Source organism: Oncorhynchus keta, chromosome 25 (assembly GCF_023373465.1).
Source record: "Oncorhynchus keta strain PuntledgeMale-10-30-2019 chromosome 25, Oket_V2, whole genome shotgun sequence".
In the NCBI taxonomy this organism is placed as follows: Eukaryota; Metazoa; Chordata; class Actinopteri; order Salmoniformes; family Salmonidae; genus Oncorhynchus; species Oncorhynchus keta.
Genome location: NC_068445.1, coordinates 9,325,511 through 9,339,047, shown reverse-complemented (window position 1 = coordinate 9,339,047; position 13,537 = coordinate 9,325,511). Strand labels below are relative to the sequence as shown.

The following is a 13,537-nucleotide window of genomic DNA, read 5'->3' as shown; positions in this document are numbered from 1 at the left end:
TGTGTTCTTTATTCCTCAACTTCATCTCGGAACCCAGTATTGCATGCTGTGACTATTTACACTGGATTCGGAAAGTATTCAGACCCCTTACATTTTTCCACATTTGTTACGTTACAACCAAAATAGATTAAGTTACATTTTAAAAATCGGGTCTCCCTGGTGGCGCAGTGGTCTAAGGCACTGCATCACAGTGTTAGAGGCGTCACTACCGACCCGGGTTCAATCCCGGGCTGTATCACATCCGGCTATTTACGTGAGTCCCATAGGGCGGCGCACCAAGCCACGAGGTCGAAGGAATTGTCCGTAGAGCTCCGAGACAGGATTGAGTTGAGGCACAGATCTGGGGAAGGGTAGCAAAAACGTCTGCAGCATTGAAGGTCCCCAAGAACACAGTGGCCTTCATCATTCTTAAATGGAACAAGTTTGTTACCAACAACACTCTTCCTAGAGCTGGTCGCCCAGCCAAACTGAACAATCGGGGGAGAAGGGCCTTGGTCATGGAGGTGACCAATAACCCAATGGTCACTCTGACAGAGCTCCATAATTCCTATGTGGAGATGGGAGAACCTTCCAGAAGGACAACCATCTCTGCAGCACTCCACCAATCAGGACATTATGGTAGAGTGGCCAGACGGAAGTCCCTCAGTAAAAGGCACATGACAGCCCCTAGGGGTTTGCCAAAAGGCACCTAAAATGAGAAACAAGATTCTCTGGTCTGATGAAACCAAGATTAAACTCTTTGGCCTGAATGCCAAGCTTCACATCTGGAGGAAACCTAGCACCATCCCTACAGTGAAGCAAGGTGGTGGCAGTATCATTCGGTGGGGATGTTTATCAGCAGCAGGGACTGCAAGACTAGTCAGGGTTGAGGGAAAGATGAATGGAGCAACGGATAGAGATCCTTGATGAAAACCTGCTCCAGAGCACTGGGGCAAAGGTTCACCTTCCAAATGGACAACAACCCTAAGCACAAAGCAAAAACAACGCAGGAGTGGCTTCGGTCTCAATGTCCTCGAATGGCCCAGCCAGTGCCCGGACTTGAACACGATCGAACATCTCTGGAGAGAGCGGCGACGCTCCCCATCCCACCTGACAGAGCTTGAGAGGATTTGCAAAGAAGAATGGGAGAAACTCCAAATACAAGCTTGTAGCGTCATACCCAAGAAGACTCAAGGCTCTAATCGCTGGTTATTCAACAAAGTACTGAGTAAAAGGTCTGAATACTTATGTAAATGTGATTTTTTTTTAAAACCTGTTTTAGCTTTGTCATTATGGGGTATTGTGTGTAGATTGATGAGTGGGAAAAAAACGATTTTATCAATTTTAGAATAAAGCTGTAACGTAACAAAATATGGATAAAGTGAAGGGTTCTGAATATGTTCCAAATGCGCTGTACTTCTGAGCTAGCCAGAAACAGCATTCAGACCAGAGAGAGGACCTAGCCTACCTCCTGATTGGATGGTCAGGGAGTATAAGGTGGCAGAAGAGTCCAATCGAAACAGATCTCCCCTCCGAACGACCACGGCCTTCTCTGGGTTGTGACCAGGGTTCCAGCTGCTCAGGGAGGTGCTGTGGTCTGGACAGTTCCCTGTACACACAGACATGACCAATCAAAGACAACATCACTGACACAGCACTTAGATATAGCTCTAAGACAGAGCAAAACAGGATACGATCGGTCATTGACTATAGTTCAGTCTCATTCCTGTGGAACAATGGGCCTAAGTAACTTAGCCAGGTCAGTATTATCAGCTCATCACATCCTCATACTCACAAACACACTTACCATCCAACACGTCTCCACTGGTGAGGCTGTGGATGAGGATGATCGAGAAAAAGAAGGCCCCCATTGAGACACCGAAGCATATTAAAGTATTCCTCTTCCTCTGACCACGCTCTAGGCGGTGGCCATTCTCTGATAGGCTAAAGGTCGCCCGGCGCTCAGGAGGTGGGCCAATGGGCTTCAGGGGGGGAGGGGGAGGGGCCTTAGTTGGAGGCGGAGAGTGGACAGGTACGACCCTGCCGGGGACGAATCCTGGCGACCGGTGGTTAACGTTGGGCGGGGCCACAAAGACCGGGAAGTAACTGGGGCCATCACTTATCTGCATGGTATCTGTCTGCTACCTACCGACAGAGAGAGAGAACAAAAGAGAGAGAGGGAAGAGGAGGGCAGGGAGAGAGAGGGAAGAGTGAAAGTGGAAAAATAAGGGGATCTTAAACTCAGGGAAACAGGCAATGATCCAGCGGGCCTTTACGGTTTTCCCCAGGTGGGGAGTTTAGTTGAAATGTATAATTAATCCGTCCATCCAGGATGTGACCGTGGCTGCCCTTGTCCAGAGTAATGAAGGAGATGTTCAATGTATTGCTATATTCTGAAGCCAAGTTAAAAAGAGAACCCAGATGGCACCAATTAGAGTGCTAGAGGAAAATGCCCCCCTCACACACAAACAAAGCCAGCTGGAACAGTAGTAATGGTCTGACTAGCCAATGATTTAATAATTAGGCCTAAACCTATGTCCGCAACAGTCCCATCAGCCATGGACATCAAACTGTGTTCTTTCAATGGGAGAAACATACTTACTATACATCTGTACTTCATACACATTTAATACATTTCTCATATCAGAAATTCAAGATATGAAAGGAGTAAGTAACTGGCTGGGTTAATCACACACATCTGCAACAAGATAAGAGTGAAATGGTAGAGTAGCAGGAAGGATGTCGTGCTGGTTATTGGTCACATATCTATTTTAAACAGTACTTTACAGGCGAATACACACCTCTGTCTCCACTGACAGATGACAGAAACATGTTGCATCCATACATTAAGTAACTGAACTTTTAAACAACATGGAGTGTGTAGTTTGGATCAAGCGCCCCCTTTTTACTATGCAATAATGATAACGTTCTTCTGTTGAAAATTCACACAGTCGCTCGGTCTGTATAGGCTACAGACAGACCGTTTGCTAAATACTTAAAGGAAATCTTCTATCATCTTCACCCGGGGCTGATTGCGGTACCATCGGAACAATGTGAGGTCTCCTACCTTGCACGGGATTAATCTGTGCCCTCACTCACGCTCTCTTCCGAAATGCAAGCGTTGCCCCCGACGCGTGGACTAACGGAACTAATAATGAGAAAAATCAATAGTTTGCGTTCTGTGTAGTTTTTATACTTTTACATGGTGTTTTCTTTCCGGGCTGTACACCGCCAGCCCCATTCACAGGCGCGGTTTGGAGAGGAAGTGAGGAGGAAGGAGCGCACGAGCACATGGGAGGAGCTTGAGTTTACTAACACTGCCGCCACCTGCTGACGCACGAACGGAAGACAGGGCACAGGCCAGGCAGTCCGAGTCTCCTTCTCGTTCTTCTTGTGGATTTCTGGCGCTGAAGCCAATGCACAGCCATCTTGGCACTCTATTGTAAAAATAATAATAATAATAATAAAAATAAAAAGATTTTGGAAGCTATATAAATGCATAACTAATGTCTACATTAGTTTTTGACACGCTGATTATATTCGACACATTTTCATTCCTCCCAAACAAGGTAAATAAATGCCTTTTATGTGCTCTCCATGGCCGATGTGAGCAAAACTTCAAACAGGTTAAGAATAACGAGGCCTCCTGGCCAGACGAAATAACAGGGTGCGTCAACAAAGCAGGCGCAGAGGAGCTGGCAGGTGTCTTCACAGACATTTTCGATCTCTCCTTGTCCCAGTCTGTAATCCCAACATGTTTCATACTGACCACCATTGTCCCTGTTCCCAAGAACTCTAAGGTAACCTGCGTAAATGAATATCACTGTGTAGCACTCATCTGTAATTATGAAGCGCTTTGAAAGCGCACATCAACACCACACAGGAGGCTGCTGAGGGGAGAACGGCTCATAATGTCTGGAACGGCGCAAATGGAATGGTTTCAAACACCTGGAGACCATGTGTTTGATGCATTTTAAACCATTCCACTAATTCCGCTTCAGTCATTACCACAAGCCCGTTCTCCCCAATAAAAGGTGCCACCAACATCCTGTGCAACACCCATCATTCCAAATACCATGTACTCAAGCTAATTTGCATACAGCCCCAACAGATCCAGAGAAGACAATCTGAATTGCACTTCACATTGCCCTTTCCCAACTGGACAAGAGGGGAAATAACTACAGTGTGTTAGAATGCTGTTCATAGGCTGAGCTGTAGTCTTCAACACCTTAGTCTCTTCCAAGCTCATCACCAAGCTAGGGACCCTGGGACTGAACCCCTCCCTCTGCAACTGGATCCTGGACTTCCTGACAGATTGGGCCCAGGTGGTGAGGGTAGGCAATACAAATCTCTACCGCATTGACCCTCAACATGGGGTCCACTCAGGGGTGTGTGTTTAGTCCTGTACTCCTACAACTGCATGGCCGCGCATGACTCCAACACCATCATCAAGTTTGCTGACGACAAGACGGTGGTAGGCTAGATCACGACAGCAATGAGTCAGCTTACAGGGAGGTCAGAGACAGCAGTGCGGTGCCAGGACAACAAACACTCAACATCAGTAAGACCAAGGAGCTGATCAAATCAAACCTCACTAATGCTCTTGTGGCTGAATGGAAACAAGTCCCCGCAGCAATGTTCCAACATCTACTGGAAACCCATGCCAGAAGAATGGAGGCTGTTATAGCAGCAAAGGGGGGGGGGGACCAACTCCATATTAATGAGAATGATTTTGGAATGAGATGTTTGACGAGCAGGTGTCCACATACTTTTGGTGTCCTTAAAAATATTTAGATATCAGGTCATCATAGATTTGGCCCCTGGAGGGCGTGGCACCCATCTGACGAAATAAAGGTTGAATAAAATAAATAAATAAACAAACAAACATATACAGGAAGGAGCTTGGCATCACCTTGATGCAAAAGTAAACAGCACATGGCTGACAGGAACGACTCCTGGGTCAATTCCCTTATATGCGGACCCAAACAAGGGATGGGGTGTTCTGATGGTATTAAGTAGTGGCCTAGAGAGGGATAGAACTATTAACAGTTGCATTTTCTTTTACTGAAGTAACCCCTTTTTCATTTACAAGGGAATGTGTGCATTACCACTAGAGGTTGGTGCGGTCTGTTGTATTGACCCTTATGGCAACACTTACCAGAAGACATTATCCCTGCAAGCTTGAGGTTAAGGCTTATGCTGTCTCTCAATGTATCAACATTTCAACTGACTCAAAATGGCTGGTATTTAGTCAGGATCTTTGTGATATTATTAGAAAACATAATAAGGGATTCATAATCATGACAAGTCTTGTAACGCATTATAACTGCATCATAATGCATTGCATTTGCATGTACACTATTGCTGGTATGTCACCGCACACTTACTCTACAATAGGCTTTCATTGAGGTACCCCTGTCAGTGTGCCATGCACCATCAGCTATCACAGGCAATGTGCCATGCACCATCAGCTATCACAGGCAATGTGCCATGCACCATCAGCTATCACAGTCAGTGTGCCATGCACCATCAGCCATCACAATCAGTGTGCCATGCACCATCAGCCATCACAATCAGTGTGCCATGCACCATCAGCCATCACAATCAGTGTGCCATGCACCATCAGCCATCACAGTCAGTGTGCCATGCACCATCAGCCATCTCAATCAGTGTGCCATGCACCATCAGCTATCACAATCAGTGTGCCATGCACCATCAGCTATCACAATCAGTGTGCAATGCACCATCAGCTATCACAATCAGTGTGCCATGCACCATCAGCTATCACAATCAGTGTGCCATGCACCATCAGCTATCACAATCAGTGTGCCATGCACCATCAGCTATCACAATCAGTGTGCCATGCACCATCAGCTATCACAATCAGTGTTCTATGCAAAAAATAAAAAATAAACAGTACTATTCCCTCTAAGCACACTACCAAATACCATCAGAACATCCCATCCCTTGTTTTGGGTCAGCATGACCCAGAAGTTGTTCCTGTCAATTGTGTGCTGTTTAGTCTTGCATCAAGGTTAATGCCAAACTTCTCCTTCCTGGATATGTTAATTAATTTATTTTATTCAACTTTCATTTTGTAAGATGGTTTCCAACGCCACCCAGTGTCAACACAACACACCTGGGGGTGTGACACCAATCTTACAAAATAAAGGTTGAATAAAATAAAACAAATGAACATATCCAGAATGGAACATTTGTGTTAACCTTGATGCAAGAGTAAGATACAATAATAATATATAATATATACTATTTAGCAGACACTTTTATCCAAAGCAACTTACAATCATGTGTGCATAAATTTTACATGTGGATGGTCCCGAGAAACAAACCCACAACCCTGGCTTTACAAGCGCCAGGCTGAGCTACAAAGGACTACAACAGCCATTAACTGACAGGAACGAGTACTTGGTCAATTTAATCATATGTGGACCCAAACAAGGGATGTTCTGATAGTATTTGGTAATGTGCCTAGAAAGGGATAGTAGTTTTAACACAACATAAAACAGTCAGTGTGCTATGCACCATCAGCTTTTGAAGTAATTAAAGCATTAATGTAGAAAGGTAATTGATTGTGGTTTCAGCATGGTTGTGCTACGGTCATAGGTACAGTATAGACTACCTATTTACTAGGCTTCTTGACCAATTAAATGAGATGGGGATGATAATGTGTTCCTTCGGGAATATAAATCCATCACGGCCTAAAAAAGGTGAGGAATTTATACTGCAATGATTATGAAAATAAAATAAAACAGGAAAAAGATTCCTATGTCTAATTACACTGAACAAAAATATAAATGCAACAAGTGATGGGCCAATGTTTCATGAGCTGAAATAAAAGATCCCAGAAATGTTCCATACGCACAAAGCACTTACTTCTCTCAAATTTTGGGCACAAATGTATTTACATCTCTTTTAGTGAGCATGTATCCTTTGCCAAGATAATCCACCCCCCTGACAGGTGAGGCATATCAAGAAGGTTATGGTATGGGCAGGCATAAGCTACGGACAACAAACACAATTGCTTTTTATCCATGGCAGTTTGAACGCACAGAGATACTGTGACAAGATCCTGAGGCCCATTGTCGTGCCATTCACCCGGCGCCATCACCTCATGTTTCAGCATGACAATGCACAGCCCATGTCGCAAGGATCTGTACAAAATTCCTGGAAGCTGTAAATGTCCCAGTTCTTCCATGGCCTGAATACCCACCAGACATGTCACCCATTGAGCATGTTTGAGATGCTCTGGATCAATGTATACGGCAGGGTGTTCCAGTTCACGCCAATATCCAGGGACGTTGCACAGCCATTGAAGTGCAACAACATTCCACAGGACACAATCAACAGCCTGATCAACTATGTGAAAGAGGTGTCGCGCTGCATGAGGCAAATGGTCACATCAGATACTGACAGGTTCTGATTCACGCTCCTTCTCTTTTCTTAAAAGGTATCTGTGACCAACAGATGCATACAGTTTTACCAGTCATGTGAAAGCCATAGATTAGGGTCTAATGAATGTATTTCAATTGACTGATTTCCATAGGTGAACTGCACAGTAACTCTTGCATTTATCAACATTTTTTAATAAAACAGATTTTTGATCTGCTCAATAATGGCAAATGGCTGCATTGTTTTCCTGTTAGTTTGTGAATAAGCTTTTTATCATATCCCCGATTTGCACCCTGGGTCTCGACCCCGCCCTGTGCAACTGGTACTGGACTTCCTGACGGGCCACCCCCAGGTGGTGAGGGTAGGTCACATCTCCACCCCGCTGATCCTCAACACTGGGGCCCCACAAGGGTGCGTTCTGAGGCCTCTCCTGTACTCCCTGTTCACCCACGACTGCGTGGCCATGCACGCCTCCAACCCAATCATCAAGTTTGCGGACGACACTACAGTAGGCTCGATTACCAACAACACCGAGACGGCCTACAGGGAGGAGGTGAGTGCCCTCGGAGTGTGGTGTCAGGAAAATAACCTCACACTCAACGTCAACAAAACAAAGAAGATGATTGTGGACTTCAGGAAACAGCAGAGGGAGCAGCCCCCTATCCACATCGACTAGACAGTAGTGGAGAGGGTAGTAAGTTAAGTTCCTCGGCGTACACATCACGGACAAACTGATTTGGTCCACCCACACAGACAGCATTGTGAAGAAGGCGCAGCAGCAGCTGTATCACCGCCTGGTTCCGGCAACTGCTCCGCCCACAACCATAAGGCTCTCCAGAGGGTAGTGAGGTCTGCACAACGCATCACCGGGGGCAAACTACCGGCCCTCCAGGACACCTACATCACCCGATGTCACAGGAAGGCCAAAAAAAATCAAAGGACAACAACCACCCGAGCCACTGCCTGTTCACCCTGCTATCATCCAGAAGGCGAGGTCAGTACAAGTGCATCAAAGCAGGGACCAAGACTGAAAAACAGCTTCTATCTCAAGGCCATTAGACTGTTAAACAGCCATCACTAACATTGAGTGGCTGCTGCCAAAATACTGACTCAACTCCAGCCACTTTAATAATGTAAATTGATGTAAAAAAAAATGTATCACTAGCCACTTTAAACAATGCCACATAATATGTTTACATACCCTACATTACTCATCTCATATGTATATACTGTACTCGATACCATCTATCATCACTCATTCATACATCTTTATGTACATATTCTCTATCCCTTTACACTTGTGTGTGTGTGTGTGTGTGTGTGTGTGTGTGTGTGTGTGTGTATATAAGGAAGTAGTTGTGGAATTGTTAGGTTAGATTACTCATTGGTTTTACTGTATTGTCAGAACTAGAAGCACAAACATTGCGCTACACTCGCATTAACATCTGCTAACCATGTGTATGTGACTCTCACGCCTTGGTCTTAGTATTTTGTGTTTTCTTTAATTATTTGTTCAGGCCAGGGTGTGACATGGGGTTATTGTATTGTCTTATTGGGGTTTTTGTAGGCATTGGGATTGTAGTTGATTAGGGGTGTGTCTAGTATAGGCTTGGCTGCCTGAGGCGGTTCTCAATCAGAGTCAGGTGATTCTTGTTGTCTCTGATGGGGAACCGTATTTAGGTAGCCTGGGTTTCACTGTGTATTTCGTGGGTGATTGTTCCTGTCTCTGTGTAGTTTCACCAGATAGGCTGTAATTAGGTTTCACGTTCCTTTTGTATTTTGTAGTTATTTCATGTGTCACTTTTTTCATTAAAGTCATGAGTAACCACCACGCTGCATTTCGGTCCGACTCTCTTTCTACAAACAAAGAACGCTGTTACAGAATCACCCACCCCACTCGGACCGAGCAGCGTGTTAACAGGCAGCAGCGAAAGGAGGACGTTATGGACAGCAGAGGCATGGAGTATACGACGTGGGAAGAAATAGACAGGTGGGCGGCCGACCCAGAGAGAGTGCCGGTGCCCGCCTGGGATTCGCTGGAGCAGTGCGAAGAGGGCTATAGGAGAATGGAGTTGAAAAGAAAGACACGGCGGCGCAGAGCGAAACCTGAAAGTCACCCCAAAACATTTATTGGGGGAGGGCTCAGAGAGAGAGTGGCTGAGTCAGGAGTCAGACCTGAGCCAACTCTCCCTGTTAATCGTGAAGAGCAGTTGCAGTGGGAGAGGCTGCACCACTTGAAGAACTGGACGGAAAAGGACCCTGGGCTCAGCCTGGTGAATATCGCCGCCCCAAGGAGGAACGAGAGGCGTCTAAAGCGGAGAGGCGCTGGTATGAGGAGGCAACACGGCGACGCGGATGGAAGCCCGAAAAGCAGCCCAAAAAAAATATTGGGGGGGGGGCTTAAAGGGAGTATGGCTATGCCAGGTAGGAGACCTGCGCAAACTCCCTGTGCTTACCGGTGGGCTAGAGAGACCGGGCAGACACCGTGTAATGCTATGGAGCGCACAGTGTTTCTAGTGCGGGTGCATAGCCCGGTGCGGTTCATACCAGCCCTTCGTATTGGCCGGGCTAGAGTGGGCATCGAGCCAGGTAAGGTTGGGCAGGCTCGGTGCTCAAGAGCTCCAGTGCGCCTGCACGGTCCGGTCTATCCAGAGCCACCTCCACACACGAGTCCTCCGGTAGCAGCTCCCCGCACCAGGCTTCCTGTGCGTGTCCTCGCTCCAGTATCACCAGTGCCAGCACCACGCATCAGGCCTACAGTGCACCTCGCCTCTCCTGTGCTGTCGGAGTCTCCCCCTCTCCAACGCTGTCGGAGCCTTTCTCCTCTCCAGCGCTGTCGGAGTCTCCTGTCTGTTCAGCGCTGTCAGAGCTCCTCCTCTACAGCGCTGCCGGAGCCTCTCCTGCCTGTTCGGAGCAGCCTGAGCTGCCAGTCTGCAGCGCTGTCAGTCTGCCTGTCCAGCTGCATGAAGCAGCCAGAGCTGTCAGTCTGCAAAGAGCTGCCAGTCTGTTCAGGGTGCTGTCAGAGCCTGCCTGGAGCAGTCAGAGCTGTCAGTCCTGCCTGACGCAGCCAGAGCTGCCAGTCTGCAAAGAGCTGCCAGTCTGTAAGGTGCTGTCAGTCTGCATGGACCAGAGCTGTCAGTCTGCAAGGAGCTGCCAGTCTGTAGGGTGCTATCAGTCTGCATGGACCAGAGCTGTCAGTCTGCATAAAGCAGCAAGAGCTGCCAGTCTGTATGAAGCAGTCAGAGCTGTCAGCCTGCATGGAGCAGTCAAAGCAGTCAGTCTGTTCAAAGCAGCCAGAGCTGTCAGTCTGCATGAAGCAGCCAGAGCTGTCAGTCTGCATGAAGCAGCCAGAGCTGTCAGTCTGCAAAGAGCTGTCAGTCTGCAAAGAGCTGTCAGTCTGCATGGAGCTGCCAGTCTGCAGGGTGCTATCAGCCTGCATGGAGCAGTCAGAGCTGTCAGTCTGCATAAAGCAGCAAGAGCTGTCAGTCTGTATGAAGCAGTCAGAGCTGTCAGCCTGCATGGAGCAGTCAAAGCAGTCAGTCTGTTCAAAGCAGCCAGAGCTGTCAGTCTGCATGAAGCAGCCAGAGCTGTCAGTCTGCATGAAGCAGCCAGAGCTGTCAGTCTGCAAAGAGCTGTCAGTCTGCAAAGAGCTGTCAGTCTGCATGGAGCAGCCAGAGCTGTCAGTCTGCAAGGAGCTGTCAGTCTGCATAGAGCAGCTAGATCCGCCAGTCAGCCATGATATTCTAGATCTGCCAGTCAACCAGTCTCTTCCAGATCTGCCAGTCAACCAGTCTCTTCCAGATCTGCCAGTCAACCAGTTTCTTCCAGATCTGCTAGTCAACCAGAATCTTCCAGATCCGCCAGCCAGCCAGGATCTACCGGAGCCTACTACCTGCCTGAGCTTCATCTCAGTACTGGGCTTCCCCTCAGTTCCGAGCTGCCCCTCAGTTACGAGCTGCCCCTCAGTCCCGAGCTGTCCCTCAGTCACGAGCTGCCCCTCAGTCACGAGCTGCCCCTCAGTCCAGTGGGGTTCTGGGTGAGGACTATTAGACCATGGTCGGCGGCGAGGGTGGATTATCCCAGGACGCGAAGGGGAGGAACTATGACTTTAACGGAGTGGGGTCCACGTCCCGAGCCGGAACCGCCACCATGGACAGACGCCCACCCGTACCCTCCCTATGGTTTTGAGGTGCGTCCGGGAGTCCGCACCTTAGGGGGGTTCTGTCACGCCTTGGTCTTAGTATTTGTGTTTTCTTGAATTATTTGTTCAGGCCTGGTTGTGACATGGGGTTATTGTATTATCTTATTGGGTTTTTTGTAGGCATTGGGATTGTGGTTGATTAGGGGTGTGTCTAGTATAGGCTTGGCTGCCTGAGGCGGTTCTCAATCAGAGTCAGGTGATTCTTGTTGTCTCTGATGGGGAACCATATTTAGGTAGCCTGGGTTTCACTGTGTATTTCGTGGGTGATTGTTCCTGTCTCTGTGTAGTTTCACCAGATAGGCTGCAATTAGGTTTCACGTTCCGTTTGTTGTTTTTGTATTTTGTAGTTATTTCATGTGTCACTTTTTTCATTAAAGTCATGAGTAACCACCACGCTGCATTTCGGTCCGACTCTCTTTCTACAAACGAAGAATGCAGTTACAGTGACAAATAAAATTTGATTTGATTACATACTTGCCAGCTTGCAATAAAATATTGCAACCACTAGATGTGCATATGCATGGTCTAAAGTTTGTAGGGAGGTGAGCGCACTCGCACCAAGTATTTTTTTTTTATCATTGCCAACTTTTGCCTGAAACCCATAAACGTGCATGCGCTGATTATATTTTGTACTTACACAGGGTTTATTAATGAGGCACCTGGAGCAAAAAGGAACGTGAAAGACTGATCATAACGCAAAAGATTCTATGATCGGGTGAGACAAAAACCCAACTCTTTGGCCTGAATGCAAAGCACTATATCTGGAGAAAACCTGGCACAGCTCATTCCCCGTCTAACACCATCCCTACCATGACACGTGGTGGTTCAAACAGGACAATGACCCTGTGCCATTAAACCCCTACAACTCATCCAGAACGCCGCAGCCCGTCTGGTGTTCAACCTTCCCAAGTTCTCTCACGTCACCCCGCTCCTCCGCTCTCTCCACTGGCTTCCAGTTGAAGCTCGCATCTGCTACAAGCCCATGGTGCTTGCCTCCGGAGCTGTGAGGGGAACGGCACCTCAGTACCTCCAGGCTCTGATCAGGCCCTACACCCAAACAAGGGCACTGCGTTCATCCACCTCTGGCCTGCCCTACCACTGAGGAAGTACAGTTCCCGCTCAGCCCAGTCAAAACTGTTCGCTGCTCTGGCCCCCCAATGGTGGAACAAACTCCCTCACGACGCCAGGACAGCGGAGTCAATCACCACCTTCCGGAGACACCTGAAACCCCACCTCTTTAAGGAATACCTAGGATAGGATAAGTAATCCTTCTCACCCCCCTAAAAGATTTAGATGCACTATTGTAAGTGGCTGTTCCACTGGATGTCATAAGGTGAATGCACCAATTTGTAAGTCGCTCTGGATAAGAGCGTCTGCTAAATGACTTAAATGTAAATGTAAGCAGCCAAAGCAATGCTGGAACGGCTTCAGAACAAACATGTGAAAGTTCTTGATCAGCCCAGCCAAAGCCCAGACTTGAAACCCATTGAAAATCTGCGGAAAGTCTTGAAGATTGATGGGGAGTGGTAGGGAACAAATTTAACAGTTTGAAAAAAAATCTGCAGGGAAGAACGGGGGAAAATCCCCAAATCCAGATGTGTAAATCTGATACGGACATCCAAGACGACTCAAAGCCGTAATCGCAGGCAAAGGTGCTACTACAAAATATTGACTCATGGGTGTCAGTACTGAACTAAATGAGATCAGCATTTCAATCAATTTGCAAAAATGTCTAAAAACACGTTGTTTTCACTTTGTCAATATGGAGTACTGGGTGTAGATGGGCGAGAAAAATCCATTTCGAATTGAGGCTGTAACAAAATGTGGAATAAGTCAGGGTTAATACTTCCGAAGGCACCACCATCTTGTGAGTGTCTAGTCAGCTAGTGATTTCAGTGTCTACAACATGCAACAACCCATTCAGCAAAGATGTTTTCATTCCTCAAA

General features: G+C 47.2%; 1 protein-coding gene across 1 annotated transcript in view; it reads right to left on the bottom strand.

The window, feature by feature from the left end:
- The window catches only part of LOC118357832 (cell surface hyaluronidase-like), a 74,232-nt gene extending 70,385 nt beyond the window's left edge, over positions 1–3,847 (bottom strand). The window contains exons 1-3 of the mRNA XM_052478592.1: positions 3,047–3,847; positions 1,787–2,124; positions 1,448–1,588 (exon numbers count right to left, since the gene is read on the bottom strand). Coding sequence (XP_052334552.1) covers positions 1,448–1,588; positions 1,787–2,108 — 463 coding nt within the window. The 5' untranslated portion in view covers positions 2,109–2,124; positions 3,047–3,847. The remainder of the gene's footprint in view (positions 1–1,447; positions 1,589–1,786; positions 2,125–3,046) is intronic.
- Between the last annotated feature and the right edge of the window lie 9,690 nt (positions 3,848–13,537).